The 20,975-nt window shown below is 34.1% G+C and overlaps 1 protein-coding gene across 6 annotated transcripts in view; it reads left to right on the top strand.

The window, feature by feature from the left end:
* The first annotated feature begins 378 nt into the window (after positions 1–378).
* LOC119693046 overlaps positions 379–20,975 on the top strand; it is a 45,603-nt gene continuing 25,006 nt past the window's right edge. For all 6 annotated transcript variants that reach the window (XM_038115181.2, XM_038115180.2, XM_038115185.2 and 3 more), the window contains exon 1: positions 379–699. In XM_038115181.2, coding sequence (XP_037971109.2) covers positions 639–699 — 61 coding nt within the window. In that variant the 5' untranslated portion in view covers positions 379–638. The remainder of the gene's footprint in view (positions 700–20,975) is intronic.

Below are 20,975 nucleotides of genomic sequence, written 5' to 3'. Positions count from 1 at the left end.
GAACTAAATATATGTTACTGCTTAGTTTAATACCTGAAGCGGTACTTACGGTAATTTATTTAAGGTGATTACTGATTCCGTAATCTTAACTAGAATTATTTTTTTAGGTTATTTCCGTATAAACAGAGTCTAGTTTTTATAGCCCTGCAGAATAGTTAGAATACGAAACGAAACACGCGATAAAATTAGTAAAAATTTGAACAATACTAAATTGGACTCTTCGTTAACGCACAAGACAAATAAAACAGTATTTTATTTATTTTAATACTATATATTCAAAAATTCATTATATTTTCATACAAAACTTCAGATCTCTGCTACGAGGATTGTGTAGCTGCTACGGTACCTACCAGTACTACGCCAGTACTACGGCGTAGCTCGGCGTAGCACTACGCTCGCGTAGCGTCGCGCTGGCCGCTAATACGAGAAAGTGACTTGTTAGGAATTCAAATTCTTAAAACGTATCAAGAAAAAGTTTGCATCATATCTTAGTACAGTGGACGTCAATTTGAATATGAAACTTTGACATATCAAAATTTCCAATAATTATGAATAGAAGACCAAAGTGTTGCACTTAGCGAGAACTCTAGTAAGCAAAAGGTTGTGGACAAGTAAGTTTGAAAGTGCTTGAAACTAAAATGAGTGTGGAGATTTTGAACTTTTCAAAACAAGGAAATAAAACTTCACATCTTCATTCAGGTTAGTGTACTGTAAATTATATTTAGAATTAGTAAATTTATCTGTTATATATTTGAAGAAATTGTTATGTAGCAGTAATTTTTATTTTATTTATTATCGTAAGCTAGTAAATTATATTTTTATTTTTTTGTTTGCTATAATGATATAAACTACAATACGTAGGTACAGTAAATGTTTTTTTTTTATTTCACGAAGACTTGTATCTAAGCAAGATTTATTTAATCAAAATGATTGAAATTAGCATTAATCACTATAATATAAACACCCTCTTTTTGTACCTGTACTAGTTAAATTAATTAATCCTTAAAACAAAAGTCAACATTATGATACAAAAACAAGAAAATAAAATTACAGTAACCTTGTTATATTCGTGAGACAACACAGTTACTTCAACATCATTATCTTTTGTTTTTAGTATAACCGTGGCTCTAAAGCCAGCAGGTTTTATAGGTATATTTATTGTTTATTATTTGGTAACGATGCGATGATAATTAACTTCATAATTTTTAACTACTACCTAATAATAATATTTCCTTAATTTTATTTATTAGATATTTATTCCCTAAATGTATTTTAGTATATTTTGCTTTGTATCACCATGCTAACTGAACCTAGATGGAAGGGAATTGACTCCTGAAATATAGTTTTTACTAGTTTAGTGCTCATATAAAACACTGTATAAATATTTTAAAAAATAAGTAAATACTTATTTTAATAAAATCTACTAAGTATATTCGTATCTAAGAAGCCGTGGAACGGATAAGATCTCGTCCTTCTATTCGTGAGGCCATGGGTTCAAATACTGCCGTTGTTTTTTTTCTAATATCGATTTTTAGTTTTATTATACACTAGTGGTTCCCGCGAGCTTTGCTTCGCCTTAAAAAGTTTTCCTGTGGGAATTCCGGGACAAAAAATAGCCTATGTTCTTTCCTAGGGTCTAGACCATCTGTAAACCAAATTTCATTCAAATCCGTTCAGTAGTTTTGGCGTGAAAGAGTAACAAACAGACACAGTTACTTTCGCATTTATAATATTAGTTATGATAAATAATCAAAACATCACAAGGAAACCTACCCACACCTAGATTTAGCACATCTAGACATGATAACTAGTCTGGTCTACTATTTTGTCTGTTTACATAATAATAACAACTATTGATAAATTCCGTTAAAAGGACGGTACTTTGGTTACAGCCCGCTCTAACAAAATTATAAAGCACTAAATTTATTACCCACAGTCACTTCAAAGGTCTCAAAAGGAAGAATAAAAGATGCAAGACTCAATTAAGTTCCTTAAGACGGGATCTTTCTAAAAATAGATGCTTAAACAGTCCCTAAATATTTTACGGACTTTTCAAATAATTTCAAGGCTTCCCGACGCTATCCTATGTCTAAAGAAGCTCCAGTATCCATAACTAACTCAAGTTATGGTTTATTAAATTTTTAGTAGGTATTTACAGTAAAATTTATATCCAATACTTTAATTACAAATTAAAGTGATGATGAAACCGCCCCTAAATTAAATAAATTACTTACTTACTGTGAAATCAAAAGTAACCTCGCTGACCTGACACCAAGTTTTGAGTGCCATCCAGGAGCACAGCAATTTGTTTTCACTTAGCATTATACTTACTAAGTAACTAATAACCATAACATCACAGAATTACTATTAGGCATTATCAATCCATTGCAGGACAAATTCAACCTGGATTTTGATATAAGAGTCATAAATTCTGTGCATGTTACTGCCGGGATTTGAACCGTTATATGTGTTTTGAGAAGTACTGCTATAATTTATTTAAATTATAAGCTGAAACATACATAAAATTATTTAATTACACTTGAAATTATTTACAATTCGAAAATAGTATTCATAATCTCATAGCCATTTCATTAAAAATTAATGGTTCATTAAACTTATACTTAACTGTTGCCCGCGAATTTAGTTTCGCCTTGAAATATTTTCCTGTGCATGGAGTTCATCCGGCAGTAAGAATTTTACAACTTTACCATCTCCGTGACATCAAATCTAGATATATCGTATCTAGAGTGTGAACCCACAACCCGTGGTGGACGGTGTGGTGAGAAAAGGATGACAAAATACGTGAACTAGTACCAGGCACTGAGATACAGATAATACCGATAATAATACTGTAAAATAGAACCCTAAACCTAGCTTAATTTAGAACAGTGGTAGCTGCTTAGAACCTAAAGTTCGTGGGATGCCAGCCTTGAATCAAAGAGTTTATTACATTTGCGCACATTTTTACGATGCCAGAAATCGAGCAATCGCGAGACGCAACCCATAGAACCTTCGCTAGTTAGGTACCTACTGCTGGAGAAAGGAAGCCCTCAGATTTACATCGTAATCTAGGTCGCCACGCAAACATTCCGTTATATTAGTACCTGCCATTAAGTTAGTGCTTTCGGAGAAATTCGACTGCGTCAAAGAATAATTGAAAATTTTGCAATGTTAATGAACCGCGTAACCGTGCCGCAGTATTTTGTTTTGATGGTTTTTTTCTTTATACACTCACGGGCAATGAAAAGGTTCCACTGAGAAAAACAGCAAATTACTCCTGAACTATTTTATAAACGGAAAAAGCTAGCTAGCTTTATAACGCCTTCTGCAACATTAAAGTACATTTAAAAAGCATCAGTATATTACCAACTAAAAACGGTAATATTTTGAGCAAATTTTAAATTAAATATTTGAAAAAATTGGGGTCGTTTGGTGTCGGCTATTTCATTGCCTGTGAGTGTATGTTGCAAAAATGCTAGTATACTATAATTTTGGTAGTGCCTCGTTATGTTACTCAGAATACAATAGATACTTGACCTTGATTGATTTTATTTAATTTTCCTTATAGTTGTTTTAATAAAATTAATTACAAAGTTGTGTCGATATTAACAATGTCCTTGGATTCAGTAACATTAGGCCCCAGTAAACTCCGGGATAATAATTTGTAATGGCTTAAAACAATTAAGTATCTTTACTCTGTAATCTGGCCTAAGCTTAACAAATTATAGCGCAAGGATATTTGATTAAAGCTTTGTAAACTTGTTGCAAATTCAAAGTGTAATATTTCCTTAAGTTTTACGTTTTTCACATAATTTCTTAGGTTACCCTCTTTGTTATAATTAAAGGAACAGTAAGTACTTTTAAGTTATTATAAAAAAATAGAAGAAAAACGTACCTACTAGTATATACGTAACCATTACCTATAAGACATAATCACACACCCATTCTGCACGAGCGTAAAATAAAAATATTTTATAAGACAACGCTTTAGATATTTAATATATAATATAAATGCTATTATTATAACATGCATTAACCGATAAACTGGATAATTGTAGTGAAGCTAGACATTTAACGATCAATGGGCAATATGGTAGGTTGTCACGGCATATACATGTTTATGTAGGGGTACACTACAGAATTTCGAATTACTTTTTTACGAATATGAAAATAACGATTTTCATAATTACGAATTTCATAGTTCCGAATAATTCACAATCCCGAATTTTAAGTTTCCGAATAGCGAAAATCACGAATAGTATAATAAACGAAATTTCATACCACAGATTAATTAAAATGACGAAAGTCATATTTCCGAATATTATAATTTCGATGTTTCAAAAGTACGATTATTTATTATATCGAATTGTTAAAATTACGAATTCCGAATTTTTTATATTCCGAAAATACAAATTCCCGAATGTTTTTAGTGAACAAGAAATAGTCATATATTAGGAATTGTACGAGTATGTTTATTAACAGCATAATCCGTATACAAACAATATTTATTAAGCTGTATTATATGAAACGCTCCGCTGCGCTCCGCTTTGTTTTTCGATATCTATGTGCACCTAACACGCTCCTCCTCGCTTTGCTCGTCGTCGCACCTATCTTTAGGTTTGGGTCCTAAGCTTTTTAAGGTTAACCACCGTAAAAATCCGAGCAATTGTATTATATTATATTTATATTATATTGGCTTTGTTCTGTAACTTAACAACAAATACAACAAATATTTTACTGTATAACAAAAATTTTACTCTATATTTGAAACGCTCCGCTCCGCTTCGCTGCGCTCCGCTTTGTTTTTCGATATCTATGTGCACCTAACACGCTCCTCCTCGCTTTGCTCGTCGTCGCACCTATCTTTAGGTTTGAGTCCTAAACTTTTTAAGGTTAACCACCGTAAAAATCCGACCAATTGTATTATATTATATTTATATTATATTGGCTTTGTTCTGTAACTTAACAACAAATACTACAAATATTTTACTGTATAACAAAAATTTTACTCTATATTTGAAACGCTCCGCTCCGCTTCGCTGCGCTCCGCTTTGTTTTTCGATATCTATGTGCACCTAACACGCTCCTCCTCGCTTTGCTCGTCGTCGCACCTATCTTTTGGTTTTGGTTCTGAAGTTTTAAAGACGTTTATGTATTTTTGTCAAATGTAATCAATTTAGTAAAATTAATAATGAAATTATCTTAATTTAAATTAATAATGTAATAAAAATAGAGTAAGTACTGATATTAATTGGTTAAATTAATAAATAATGTATACTTAGTTATAGAAATGTAATCAATTTAGTAAAGTTAATAATTAATAATGCATCATAGTGAATTTAAGATAATTGATAAAATTTTGATATAGAATGTTAAATTGTAAAATGTAAAACTATATAAAATTAATAATTAAGTCACTTTAGTTTGGAAATAAATGGCATATTATATGATGAATTTTTGTCAAAATCACGAATTATCATATTTCCGATCGGGATTTTAATTTTTCGTGATTTTAATAAATAGGTATTTTATTTTTCGTATATTAAAGTATTCGTATTATTTAACGTTCGTATATTTAACAATCGTAATAACAATATTCGTGATTATAATATTCGAAATTATAATTATCGTAATTTTTATAATTCGATATTTTAAAAAATCGGTATTGCAATATTTCGTAAATTACATATTCGGTGTTATCAAATTCGGAAAAAAGTTTTTCGGAATATTTGGGTGTTCCCGTTTATGTAGGTATCATTGTTTACTTAAAACCTCCGGCAGTTAAAATCCATCAGCGTTGTAATGTGATTAAATTGACTAAATTAGTTTAGGCACACAATGTAAGCTGCATATATAAAAGTAATATTATATCTGGAAGGACTCAAAATATATTATACTTTACTTACTATTTATCTGTCATCAATCATTGATGATCGTGGTGTAGTGGTTAGTCTCCTCCTTAAGACTCCTATGTCAAAGATCCCGGCTAGGGCAATCTCGTATAAAGACAGATTTGTAATCGGGTCTGGGGTGTTAATATGTACATAATATGTATCTATCTATGTATCTGTGAAGACATATTAGGCTCTGTCTCGTTTGGGAATCCGAGTCGGATGGCCGTGTGTGAGATGTCCCCACCTATGATTATTAATCATATTATCTGTCAGTAAACTATTAAGGAGGTCCATCAGGTGAAATCGTCTTTAATTATGTTATTGGCAGAAATTGATAGAATTTTGTATATTCAACAAAACATACTTTGTAAACATAGGTAACGTACGTGGACCGTTTAATTTCAGTTACCTGGCAAGCGTAATATTGATGTTGATTCTGAAGGCAGAAATTCTAATTTTAACGCTGTCAAACTAAAAAAATTGCTAGCATAAAATGACATTTACGGAAACAATCATAGAGTCGAATTTTAAACAAAGAAATTAAGGTTTTGACATCGCTAAATTTAAAATTTCTGCCTTCAGAATCGATATCATTATTATGCTAATTAGGTCGAGTTCAGTGAGCTATTCTGAATCAAAATAATATATCATTTGTTTTGCGCGAAAACTGGATAAGAGCGTGTAAAACAAGATTTGCAATTTTTGAAAACGAAAAATGTTTAGATTTTCTACTGTCATCGCATACATTATCTGTCAAAAGTTTAATGATAGTTTCCGCTACACTTTGTATGCGAGAAAACGTAAACTTTTATAGTTTTCGATAAACTATCAAACCTGTACTAGACGTACACCGTACAGTTCATCAGGAGCTAAGTTTGGCTGTTTTTACAACCACCAAAAACTACAAAATGTCTAAGACCTAGGAACAGGTCTTGCTCTGTGTTTCACATAACTTTGCTATTTGTGCGAGGACCCTGCGGTTCGCTGAAACCGCAAGCTTTGCATAACAAGATGTCCCTAAAACTTATTAGCATCGTCTGGCCCCGGGCTATCTCGTAGATTAGCTGAGAACACTGTGTCCGAAGCTACAAACGTGAACTCGTGAGTTGGAGTTTATGTTTAGGTACAATGTACGAGGAGCTACTTGATAGAGTGAACGCTTTTATGTTGTTGACTTTGGGTGGTGGGGAATGTAACTTGTTAGGATTTTGCCAATCATACTATACAATAATCACTATAGTACCCATGTCCAAAATATGTATGCATGTATACATATGTACCTAAACATGTGCGCACCTATATCATCGATTAGGTATATTGTTTCATTAATAAAATAAGTTTTAAAGTTAGTACAAGTGCTATGTGTTGTGTAAGTTTCAGTTATGTTACAGTAATATTAATACAAAGAATATAGAATTATCGATTGCATACAGCACAATGTAGTATACTATCAATTCTGCATTGCAATTCTGTAAAATCAGACATCTCACTTCGATCTTCACTCTCCCTTCACCTTTCACTTCTGCATTGCAATTCTGTAAAATCAGACATCTCACTTCGATCTTCACTCTCCCTTCACCTTTCACTTCACGTATGTCATCCCATACATTATTTGTCAAAATCTCTGGAAATTACAGAATGTTAATTTCAAAACTCACTCCGGATTCAGAATGGAGTTTTGACAATTAGCTTTATAGAATCGCAATGCTGTAGTACAAACAGTACAAGATTTCGCCCGCATTATTGTGGCTTATACCTAACATAATCAAACCTTATCATACGGGTACCACCTATGCTACGCCTACTGGCTAGCTTGTTCAGATGTAGGAGGTACTATTGGGGAAATCTTTAAACGCTAGCCGAATCCCCGATACTAGACTGGACTGGACTGGTGGCGTTTTGTGAGTTACAGTCCCCATTACACGAATACCTGTTCAGTGTTCAGGTACAATTAGTATGTATGGAACATTTTTTTTGGCGATTTCAGTGTTGGTCCTGTACGTAATGAAAGTCGCTCAGGAAGACAGGTTTTTTACCTGCGAAAATGAAATAATAAAAATCGTACATAGATCTTCTTGATAATACCTACCTGACGTATAAATCGGAATCATAATTTATTCCGATTAGAGTCCGGATTCGAATGGTTTATTTATTCGGCCAAAATCAAAACAATTCCGGTTTATTAGCCCAAATGAGTTGCGTTGTTGTTGTGGTTTATTCCACTTTAGATTCAATTTGATTTAATGATAGCTTCGGTGGCATTGTCTGATTTAGATTTCTAAGCGGTTTCAGATAGATCTGTCTGATCTGTAGGTACAGTCAGGAAAATAAATTAATATTTCACTCCAACGCCTACCTACTACTAGTATACCCACTTTAATTTTATGACCTGGTGATACGTGACATTAAAAAAACTTAATCTACATATAGATTTTTTTTGTATGATTATGTATCGATAGAATATTATCACATTCATCCTTCTTTCACCAATGAGTCATAGGATCAAACTGTTTACGCTGGGGTGGCATACATAATTATATCTTTTACAGGCTGTACATTAAGTAAAGGTCAATTATTGTTATACTCTTTCTTCTTATTCAATCTGAGTATTTTTTCGTACCACAGTCTATTAAAACTAGCACGGAATGAAACTGAATTGAACTTTAGCTCTTCTCCATTACTATTGGTTATTTGTATAAATACTACTCCAAGATGTTAGCAAAGAAAACATAGCAACATTATTAGCGAAAAAGCTACTTGAAATGTTGTTACAGAATGGCAAAATATTGATAGAAATAATGGAACAGCCACATGGAATACGAGTTTGGGTAAACATTTGGACAATAATATGAACACATTTATATGTATGTTCTAAAACTAAAACCCGACTACTACAGAATACTTTAAATACACGTAAAGGCAGCACAATCACATGATGAGGTAACATAGTCTACCCAAAGATAATATTACACAAACGAGGAATTAAAAAGCAGTGACGTATCTTGTAGAACTATTTCATTGCCGGGGAGTGTATTATATACCAAGCTAATGCTATGTTTAACAAACAAAAAGCCTATCCTGACTGTATAATCTACATAACTTACGCTGTAACCGAAAAAACACATGACTAAGTTACAATTCAATTACGTGAAGTCGTTCTATAAAACAATTTGCCGACATAATGGGGTGAATCGTTCACCTGTACTGATTTGTACGCAGGTGTACATTGTAAGGGCTTGTGGGTCCAAGACAAATGGGAAACAAGGAATTACATTTAGCAGGGTATTGTTCACAACCTTTCCGAGAGTGTGAACCGATTCAGAATAATGGGGACCACATTGCGGGGGTCTACTGTTCAGTTGGGTTCGGGCTACTACGAAAAATTATTACTTCTTAAAGGTATGATAGGTGGGCTATCGGTATCGTACGTATCGGACCAAATGGATTTTCGTAGACGTCGGCAATGATTATGAAGTGGACGTACGTATGTAAATTTCTATAAAAAGGAATACTGAATGTGATGCGTCCGTTAAGTACGATGCCAAAGGTGGACGCTTACCTTAGGCCATCATGGATAAGAATCTGAAATATTAATGGGCGTTAAGTTAATCAGAACTTGTATCAGAAGCGGCGTCTGATTGGCTAAAGTTGTAAATAGGTACTAACTATCTACTTGAACAAATATTTATTAATATCCCTCGTTCATTTAGTATGAGGTAATGATAAGTCATTACCTCATACTAAATATTTTATAACCGACTTAAAAAAAAAAAGGTTCTCAATTCGCCTGATTGTATTTTTATAATATGTATAATTGTATATGTATAGTATGTATACTAGTAATCTCTACGAAATCGTATAACAACAAAGCTAGTAATTAATAAGACACGTGGCACTAATTGTCTCGAGCGACTCTCCCGAACAACGTTTTCATTAAGCTTCCTGGAAACAATGACTTGCAAGTCACATGTAACCCGACACTGGCGGACTTTATACCCTGTGTTACTGGAAGTCATTTCATGTGAGATTAAAAGTATGCTGGTGCTATAGTAATTAGTGGTGGTGGTCGAAGGTGGTGGTCACTCATCCTCTCAGTCTGAACATCTTTTGTTCACTAGTCCTCATAAGACGTCACGTGACAAGGTCTTGTAATTTTATGTAGAAGCACAAATATTCTTTTTTTTTAATGTCTTGTTTGTTCAGAATGATTTCTTGTTTTGGTTTACGATACCTACACTTTTTAACACCCTGTTTAGAGCAAATGAGCAATAGAGCTCAATATTTTACCTTACTATGAAAACTTTAAACCTTCTGTACCATGAAGATTGCAAACGTAAGTTAACCGTGGTTATGTTATAAAATAGTAACAGAAATGAAGCGAGCTCTGGGGTTAATTAGTTAGTAACAAAACACCCCATGTAACCACTTCGCACCGTCCTCGGGCTAGATTGAAACTCTAAGCATGTGTATCTAGGAAAGGCATATTATCCCACCACTCCTAGCGTTGGAAAACAACGTCAGTAAACACCGCGTTACCACTAAAAAGTTAAAATCATATCACGGCGGCAGTTTGACACGTCTTTTGTCAAACTTGTTTCGCTCTTCTAGTTTTTCCTTCAATGCACCTTACAATAAAATCGCAGCGTCGCAGATTTGCTTGTCCACATACAGATACAATTTCAATTTTATATTTTAAGGGAATCACAGAACCGTATCTCAGTTTACACAGACGACAGGACAGATAACAAGCAACGGAGCTCAAAAAACTTTCAAGATCAAGGAGTTTTGTTCTCCTGGTTAGCTAGAAAGCTTATTAGTGGTCTTGAGAAAATGTTGAACCCAACATAATGGAAATGTTGGATGAAATGTAAGCACTGGCGTATGTGAGCTTGCCTCTATAATAGAATTTAAAATGAAAGACACTGTGTGAGCCGGCTTCAAGTTTTCATCTCTGTATAAACTTGTGCCGTACATTTAAAGGCAAGTTGTGCGAATACTTTTAAATCAGATAAAATATTAAACTTCTAGCTGCACAAGTCGTTCGAACAATCTTGCATGTGTTTATTTTAATGTAAAAATATTTACACACCTCATTACAAAAGTTCAGTACTTGAGGGTACACAGCTATTCATATATTACATGTGCATGTAGCTTTCCATATGCAAGATTTGGCACTGACTTAACTATTCGTTATTTATCTACTCCCACTGTGAGTTAATCTACTAAAATAAATGCGATGCTGCCACAATTTATTATTGTGAAAAAACATATAACATCCTAAGGGATGAAATCGAGGCGTTTCGTTTCCGAACACACAATACTTTGTGGAGATACGAGGGAAGCTCTCGCTCGCCTATTGTGATAAAATGCTAAAGGATGTATCCATGAAAATATATCAAGAGCCGGCTGAAGAATCAATTATGTCATGTGAGGTAGGAAGCGTAGGTAGCGTTGTTGATGTGAAGATTAAATTTCAGTCTATTCTGATTCTTGTTTTGTAATCTTTGGAAATACTAAGAAAGATTACTCGCAATTTCGGCGTGATTAGTTAAAATTTCTACACGGTGAATGACGTATTTATTTATCTTACCAATCCGTTGGTAGTTCTGAAAATACCTAAATTTCCTTGAACCATAAAATCAATGGCATAAAGCGTAATCGAAGTATATACTTCTGATCATTTGTGCCTTTGGTAAAAATACATTTTTATGTTATAACTATAAAAACAGTAGGCTCTTTTGTGTTCAATCACTCAGTTTCGGCATTGAATAAACATGTCTGTTTCAATAGAACTCTTTGTTAATAAAATATTTTATTATTGTGGCGAATGCATAAATGTAAATAGCGTGGTTTTCCTAGTGGAGTAGCACTTCTGGAGCGCTTCTCGCTCCGTACAGTGGACTAAAACTGTGTTACATCAAATAAAGTAAATCCTTGTTTAATGGGTGTTTAAATTAAAATTTAGCTTATTTGTAAGGCGTTTGACAGCCACCTTACAGCGTTTAACATGTATCTAAGTTAGGTAAGGCCCTAAAAAGTTAAAAATATTGTTATATATTTTTTCATAAAAAAATAGATAAACGTAATTCGTCCGATACTGAAAATCTGTTCCAATTTCTGATTTTTTTATATGCTATTCAAAAAAAAAAAAAAAAAAAAAAAACACGCACTCACGCCTTGTACTAATGTACTCCCTTGTGGGGTAGGCAGAGGTGCATTGCTGCACCCACTTTTCGCCAGAGTGTTATGTTAGTCCCAATGTAATAGGGGGCGGGCCTATTGCCATTTAACGGGCACATCCAAGACCCGAGAACAAATATCTGTGTTTAAACAAATATCTGCCCCAGCCGGGAATCGAACCCGGGACCATCGGCTCAGTAGTCAGGGTCACTAACCACTACGCCATTCGGCCGTCCGCTATAGTATATGCTATTCACTTTATTTATAAAAACTATGTATTCGCACAATTTAATTTGATGCGTGCTCGCAATGACAAATAAATAACGCAACACTACCAGAACCACCCATTTAATTTAAACTGATGAAAATATATTGTATTTTCAAGTTTAAACTGAAAATTTGAGTACGCTTGTAATATACCCCCCCCTGTAGTGCCGCTTCGAACTCTAACCTACCTATTTAAGACGTATTTTTCGCCCTACATAAATTGGAACGGAACTGAAGAGAAGTTTTGTAACGGTATACGTGTTTTGCATTATTCGTTTGGCCAATACGTGATCGTCTAGACTAGCGGTTAGGACTCTACATTTCCGAAGTAACTCAAGTTCTTTTAGGAGGTTGAGAGAATCCCTACCCTAGCACTAATCCCTAGAACCCTAGTTCATAATCCCTAGTTTATCTATTTGTTAGGGCAACAGAACAAAGCTCAAGCAATAGTTATTTCTTAAAACATACATGATTTAATTAAACAAAGTAATTTAAATATATACAAAATTATCTATAAAAAAGGGTTTTTAATTTGAATAGAAGGTGCGCCCCGCCTCGCACACCCTATGAAGGACGACCAGATCCGTCCACCAGACCCATCTACCTTCTCTAGCCCACTGGCTCTATTCAAACTGTTTTTTTTTTTGTCAGTCTGTCCCTAGGAAAGGATCTATTGATTGGGATCCAGATGATGTTAATAATATTTTATTCAGCTTCACAATTCAGCACAGATATCTCCTGAGCCTACTTAAGTATTTATTCGACACGGATATTTCCTGAGTCTACTTATGCATTTATTCGACACGGACACTTCCTGAGTCTACTTAATGTATCAATAATGTGTAATAGTTATTCGGCACGGATAGTTCCTGAGCCTACTTCTGTATCCATAATATGCAATAATTATTCGGCACGGATATTTCCTGAGCCTACTCTTGTATTTTCGACACGGATATTCCCTGAGTCTACTTATATATCAATAATGTGTAATAGTTATTCGGCACGGATATTTCCTGAGCCTACTCTTGTATTTTCGACACGGATATTCCCTGAGTCTACTTATACATTTATTCGACACGGATATTTCCTGAGTCTACTCATGTGTATCGTCACAGTACAATGTCTTCCAATAATGGACATAATTAGAATATAATTACTATCTCCCATTTCAGCTTGTGTCAAGAGCAATCACTCAAATGTATCTCTATTTATTGTAGATCTCAGAGTTATGTGACAATTAATATTTTATCGATGCTGGCTTGTGTCTACCATGGTACCTACAAGTTGTTCGAGGTGGTTTCCCTGCCTCTAATTAACTTCATCACAGTCAAGCTCAACATTACTTATTAATAACTAACTGTCATCATCTCCTCCTGTATATAGTATGTATATTGGTCAGTTTGTAAGAAGAATCCAATTCAGCAACTGCTTTCCTTTACCCAAGCTGATAAGAAGTCATTTCAATTTATTTATCGGTAGTAAGTAACTCATGTACTATGAAAAATATTTTCCTATCTTATTCAAAACTTAGTAAATTTTATTTAGAATAGAATACAGTTGAAACTCTTATGGTCGCCAATCGCCTCAATGACCCTAATTATAAATTTTGTTAAATATTATCAACATCTTATCCAAACCCAAATCAATAATTATTTATATTAGCAGAATTAAAGGAGAATAATAAGTATAATAAATTATTACTAACCACTTAATATGTAAAAGTTGTCATGGTCACAGTCAATAATATATAGCCAATGATATCCATTTAACCTTCAAAAGTAAAATTGCATGAATATTCACTATGGAAATATTTATTTTATCTTTACCAAATATTTCAGTTAACTTAAAATAGTGTTAGTGCTCCTATGGCCGCCATCCAACACATTGACCCTACGGGTATAAGTATCTAATTGAATCAGACAAGTAGATAACTTTAGTAAAAGTAAAGTTGGTGCTCAACTAGGTCGGCAACTGACTCATTGACCCTATTATTTATTAATTTTGTTTAATATTCTTAACATCTTTTCCAAAGCAAAATCAATCTTTATTTATATTAATAAAAGGGTATAATGTAGGTTTTTAAGTATCATAAATTATCATTAACTTGCTGAATATATAAGAATTGTCTTAGTCACAGTCAGTCAGGTACAAGTTATGGCCAATATAACCACTTACTTACTAAATTACATGAATTCTATTCTGTTTTCTGATACATAACTAGTAATTGAGGTACTGAAGTAAATACTTATTGAATTCCAATAAAGCAAACTTTACATACTTAGGTGGGTAAGTAAATACCAAAATCATATCTATCACATCAATGAGTAAGAGGCCTAGATCCACTAACTATACATCAATAACATTCACCACACATGAGATACAAAAGGATAGCATGGTTTTCAATTCAATAACCTACGCTCCCACAGACTAAACCTACCTGCTTAGCATCTAACTGGTTTGAAGATGAAATGCATTTTATAAAACCCACATTTTACACAATGTACCTAGTATCAAATACCTAGTAAGTAAGTATAAATTTAGAATCTGGGTTTCTTAGTTCTGAACTAATGTTTTGAAAGTAGATTTGTTTTGCAAACAATACCACACTGGTGTCCTTTAAATGTATGTTAGTTTTGTTGCTGCCTAATTGTTAAAGTATGTTTTTTTTTTTTTTTATGATGATCAATACTTCAAAATACTTGAATTTACCAAGTGTAGCTAAACCCATAATAAAACCATAGAGAATCATTAAAGTAGTGAATCACACAAGTACACACAGTAATTATTCAAGTAGAAACATAGTATTTTATGAAAATATGGTTCGGCCCATTTTTATCCCGGTGGAAAATGTTTAAAATCATTTCAAATATTAAGAATACAAGTAATAAGTAATGTTTATAATAACCACTCTTAGAGAATCAAAGTACATTGAGCTAGCTGTAAGATTTTTTAATTAATTAAGTACATAATAGAAATGCTCATTCAAATAAGAATACAATTTTGCTAAATGGATTCATAGTTTAGTATGAATAACCTGAAGCATATTCTTCATTCTGGTTTCAAGACTGAATAGATAAGTACATGCTTACATGAGAACTAGATGGAGTTGGTAGAAATATGTTTATATTGTGTATCTCAGGAGATAAGTAAATAAGTACCAACTACCTAGGAATATGAATTCCTTGTAGCCTAAATAATTTCAGAATGATCTAATAAGTTACCTAATAGATTTACTTAGATTGCAAGTACTTATCACTGAATAGTATTCCACATAATTATGTTATATATCTGATGAATCATCCATTATTAATACTCAGGTACTTATTCAGATTGTTGTGTAGGCCTAGTAAGTTTGTAAACCAAATATGTTGGAACATTGGTTATGATCCACCACAATGAAACATAGGTACACCTAATGGTCTGTATTTTCCTAATTACTGTTCTTTACTGGGTAGACAAAGATTGCTGGGTGAAACAATTTCAGGTAGATAGAATGCTGTGAGTAAAAGTAACATACTTAAATACTTGAGTCATTAGTTATCATCTCAATAGAACATACTATTCAATATCTGTAATATATTGATATACTTAAGTAACTAAGTTTATTCCTTCCAGGTAAACAAACATAGCTTGATGAAACAAGTGGGGTAATTTTCCCATAGTTGGAATGTACTTATACTTGTAAATTGATTGTTTTATGTGATAGAATCTTTAAGGCTGATTGATGAAGTAAAAGGTGGTTTCCTTGGGTCTCTCCTAATAAGCCTAGGTACCCTAGCAGTCTACAATTTCAAAATGGCCAAGAAGCTTAACAATAAATAATGGGGAACAATTGGATTTTTAGGTTATGAAAAATATTCTAATTTTGAAACCAGAACAAAGTAAGTAGATAGATATTCTAATATAAAGAAAGGGGTGAAATATAGATATGCTGTGATACCTCTAAATAGTGGTTATGACAAAATATTATCGACACTTAGCTGAGGATCCTGAGGCGCCGCCGCCGGCCGGTCGAAGCTGCAAAACCACCCCGCCATAAAATACACTTCCACTAAGTATCACTCCCATATGCAAACGCTCCATCCTATCACCCGAAACTCCACGAGAAGACCAAGGGCGAGTTTTCTTCCCGAATCCTATTTATAGCCTTTCCTGACCATCGACTCTCTTTTCTTTTTCTTTTTTTTTTTCGGTTCATCCATCGAACTTTATCGATTCCACTCCATCCCTAAGATCCTAGACTACCGGTGGCGCCACTGAGCTAGACAATAACACAACTATTAAATATTTTTAAGGTAATAAACCGATGAACTATTGTTCTATAATTATTGATAATTAATATTGTTATTATTTAACTAGTATTTACTAATTTTAAGTCCTGATTCAATTAATTAGAACTAAAAGATACTCAGTTGAGCGTCAAGGAGGCGTAGTACGTAAAGTGTCGCGTAAATTAGTGTTGTGCAAATCTGATCCTCATAATAATAACTTATCACTACGGCGTCATTCATTTCAATAATCAAACAATAATTAACAGAGCCGTATAAACGGTTGAAACATAATATAACCGAATCTAGTATGATATCTCTTTAAACTCTAAGCGTCAACAATAAGACTTGTACTTATTCTAGGTATCTGTCGATTCGAACGACACAACACCCCCCGAACATTACCATATAAGGAAATGCGTCATCGAGTCTAACCCAATAGATGGCACTAGTGTGGCATTTCTACATCGCGGTATGGTTGTGTTTTCCAACCAGCGTATAGTCTTATTTTGCTTATAATAAAAATTTCGCCAATCTATACATAAATATTGTAATAATGTATAAGTCTGCTACGGACGGACTATGTTCCGTTACAACCACCCCCTAAATTTTTAGGAAATGCAATTGGATAAAAATTTACCTATCTAAGACTTATACATTATACATGAATAACGGTACATGAAAATAACAAACTAATATCAGAACCTTACAATACAAATAAGTCTCGTTACAACCACCCCCTAAATTTTTAGGAAATGCAATTGGATAAAAATTTACCTACTTAACTTGATAGACAATGATAACTCTATATCTTAGTGAAGGTGATAAACCCCAATACTCTCATATTAAATTTACTTAATTCATAGTATTGTAACCAGTGTTTTATTGTCACTTAGTAATATTAAAACCAGAATATTCGAGATAACAGTCGCTGTACCCTTCGCTATCTCGAATATGCAACGAGTTCGAGGCCCCCTACTGCAGATAGATGCCACCCACTCGGCCAGCGCACCCAATGAGGACAACAAAGGTGTCATTACCCGACAGGCGTGCACATAATCAATCCTATCAGGTAACTCATTTGATAACTCTCTTATAAGAATTCATCAAACGCCCTATATGTTTCTCAGTGATTTCTCCATACGATCGATGCATTGGGTGAATTGCTTACTGTTTTCTTCCCAATGTCTTTGCAATTAAGAAAAGAAACTAAGTAACAAGGTTAAACTAAATACTTGAGTTGAGACCCATATCCCCTCTCAAATATGTGATCGATTAGAGCCCTCACTGTAGATCCTCACCGAATGTCCAGTCAAGCAGACACCATCTACGACACAGGTATCATTATCCAATAGGCTTACACTATCAGTAGTCCTGTTGAACAACTCATTCGATAGCCCCCTTATAGAAGCTCACCAAATGCCCTATGTGCCTATCAGTGGTTTACCCGAATCGTTTTACTTTTCTACTTGAATTAACTCCACTTCAACACCTTCACAACACTTTTATCAACAGAATTTTGTAAGGTAAATTTAAGAATCCCTGGGTCTTATCACCTTCAGCATTTACTAAACCTACCTAGCTTTATGTAAACCTGTAAGCTATAGTGACAACAGGATAAAAGTTTATAAGAAAAACAAATAACTGAACGAAACTTTTAACGAAAAGAAATGCATCTCTGGAAGTACTTCTTAATTATAGCTTAGTTACGTAAATATTAATTAATAAATTACGGCACACTAAAATTGTAACCAGTGGTAAGCGTAAACAAAGTATTCGAGATAACAGTCGTTGTGCCCTTCGCTACCTCGAACACGGAACAACTTCGAATCCCCCACTGCAGATTAATATCGCCCCACCAAACCAGCACTCCCGCGAAGGCGACAAAAGTATCATTATTCAAGAGGCTTGTATTTTTAGCCTAATGAATAACTCATCTGATAGCCCCCTTATAGAAGCTCACCAGACGCTCTATATGTCTCATAGTACTTTCTTAGAACGATCGGCGCATTGAGTGACATTTAAATTAGTTCCTCCTCAATGTCCTTGTGATTTATGCAAATCAATAATAACTCATTAATGAAAATATTTGAGTTGAGATCCAAAGTCACACTATTCCCTTCTCAAATATGAGATCGTTGAAAGCCCGCACTGTAGACCATCGCAGAAAGTCTTAGTCGGTCGAGACAATAAAAACGACAAAGATATCATTATCCAATAAGCAATGCTACTAGATAACTCATTTGATAGCTCCTTATAGAAGCTCGGCAAATGTCTTATATGCCTATCAGTAGTTTATCCGAATTGTTCAGCAGTAGGTATGAATTTAAAACCATCACTTTTCACCTTCACAAAAAACTATATATTATAAAATGTAATCTATCACTGTAAAGTTATTAAGTATAGGAAGAAGTACTCCAAAACTACATTCCATTTCATTACCATACCAAAGTATAGTCACCGACATTAGCGCGCCCAAAAGTATAAAATTTACAGGGCCAATGAATAAATGACACGGTTACACGGTGTGACCATCATCACTGTACCTTCATATAACCTGTACCTAAACTTAAATCCAAGTAGAAACTTATTGACCTACTATCCCTCTTGTGTAAGTACACAACATACCCCCTTGATTTAAGAATTTATCCACTATCCTAATCACTAATCATAATAACAATAATCCTATTCCAATCCATAACTTTTAGTTTAACCCAAAATCCTTTACAAAATCAATTAGTTATTTAAAGGAGTGCAATGAGAATTTAAATCAGCTATACTCAACCTGCGGCCCGCGTACCATGACTTAAACGTGTTTGTGGCCCTTACATAAAAAGGTTGAATACCAATGATTTAAATGGTCTATCACCCCCAAAATTAAACAACTCTAAAATATTTATCTATGTTGATGAAATACTTAAGTAAATTAGGCACATTCGTTCACTCCAAGACAGTCAAATTTAAAATGCATTCAAATTGTCAAATAACCTAAGCTCTTATCTATTTCTGTAGATGAATACTCTCACCCCCACGTGTGTAACAACAGAACAATACTTAACCCACATTCACATCACAACCGTCTTTTCTATTTTATAGTATTGATTGACTCAATTCAATCACCTCACTACACTCTCATTCATAAACATTCCTACATTTTTAAACCATATTTACTAATTTTAAGACACACCCCCACTCTCATATGTCACCTATTCCTAAACACACCCTACTGATGATGATGATGATTATTATTATTATTATAAAATTGGAGCAGTCCATATTTACTCACTTTAAGCGACACCCCCACTCTCTTATGTCACATATTCGTAAACACCCCCTATGGATGATGATGATGATGATGATTATAAAATTGGAGCAGCCCATATTTACTCACTTTAAGAGACACCCCCACTCTCTTATGTCACCTATTCGTAAACACCCCCTACTGATGATGATGATGATGATTATAAAATCGGAGCAGCCCTAAGGATACCTATTCTGTGACATTTACCTAATATTATGTTGAACCGCCCGATGATTATGAATCTTGGCCATCATAATCTAACACATCATTATAATCTAATACACATATTATAGTTTATAAAATATAGCATGAGCCCTTTAAAATATACCACGTTTGATTGACAGATCTTCCTGGTAGATGACTATCGACAAATAATTGTAAAATTTTACGTCGACTAAACCATTTGATTACCGACATAGCTGTCAAAATATGCAAGCTGAAGTGGCAGTGGGCTGGTCATATCTGCCGAAGAACCGATAACCGTTGGGGTAGACGAGTTCTCAAGTGGAGACCACGAACAGGCAATCGCAGCGTAGGACGCCCTCCTGCCCGCCGGACCGACGAACCTAGGCGGGTGGCGGGTAGTGGTTGGATGAGGAAGGCCGAGGACCGAGTGTTGTGGCGCTCCTTGGGAGAGGCCTATGTCCAGTAGTGGACGATTATTGGCTGATGATGAAACCATTTGACTTTGACTTATGCCTGCTAAATAAAGTTGGGTTTCCCTTGAAAGCGAAGAAGTGACAAATAAAATGTATGGATTTGACAGCTGTCATTCTAATCAAGCTATTTTTAAAGAACTGTGACATACATTCACTAGGCTCACCCCCACTATCTTATGCCTTCCAGCTTCCTCTCCTGGGAACAGTCCTAAACACCCCCTATATGTGATGACGACATTGAAGTAACCCTATGAATACCTATTTGTGTGTAACTTTTAATCTAATGATGTTACGGCCGATGATGATGATGAACCCAAGCCACCCTAATTTAACACATTGATAAAATCAGATATAAGTAAGTATGTAAATACGAACATAGTTTCCTTCACTAGCTCATTTTATTTAC

This window comes from Plutella xylostella, chromosome 8, assembly GCF_932276165.1.
Source record: "Plutella xylostella chromosome 8, ilPluXylo3.1, whole genome shotgun sequence".
NCBI classification, from domain to species: domain Eukaryota; kingdom Metazoa; phylum Arthropoda; class Insecta; order Lepidoptera; family Plutellidae; genus Plutella; species Plutella xylostella.
Note: the sequence above shows the minus strand (reverse complement) of the source record. Positions and strands in the feature narration are given on the sequence as shown.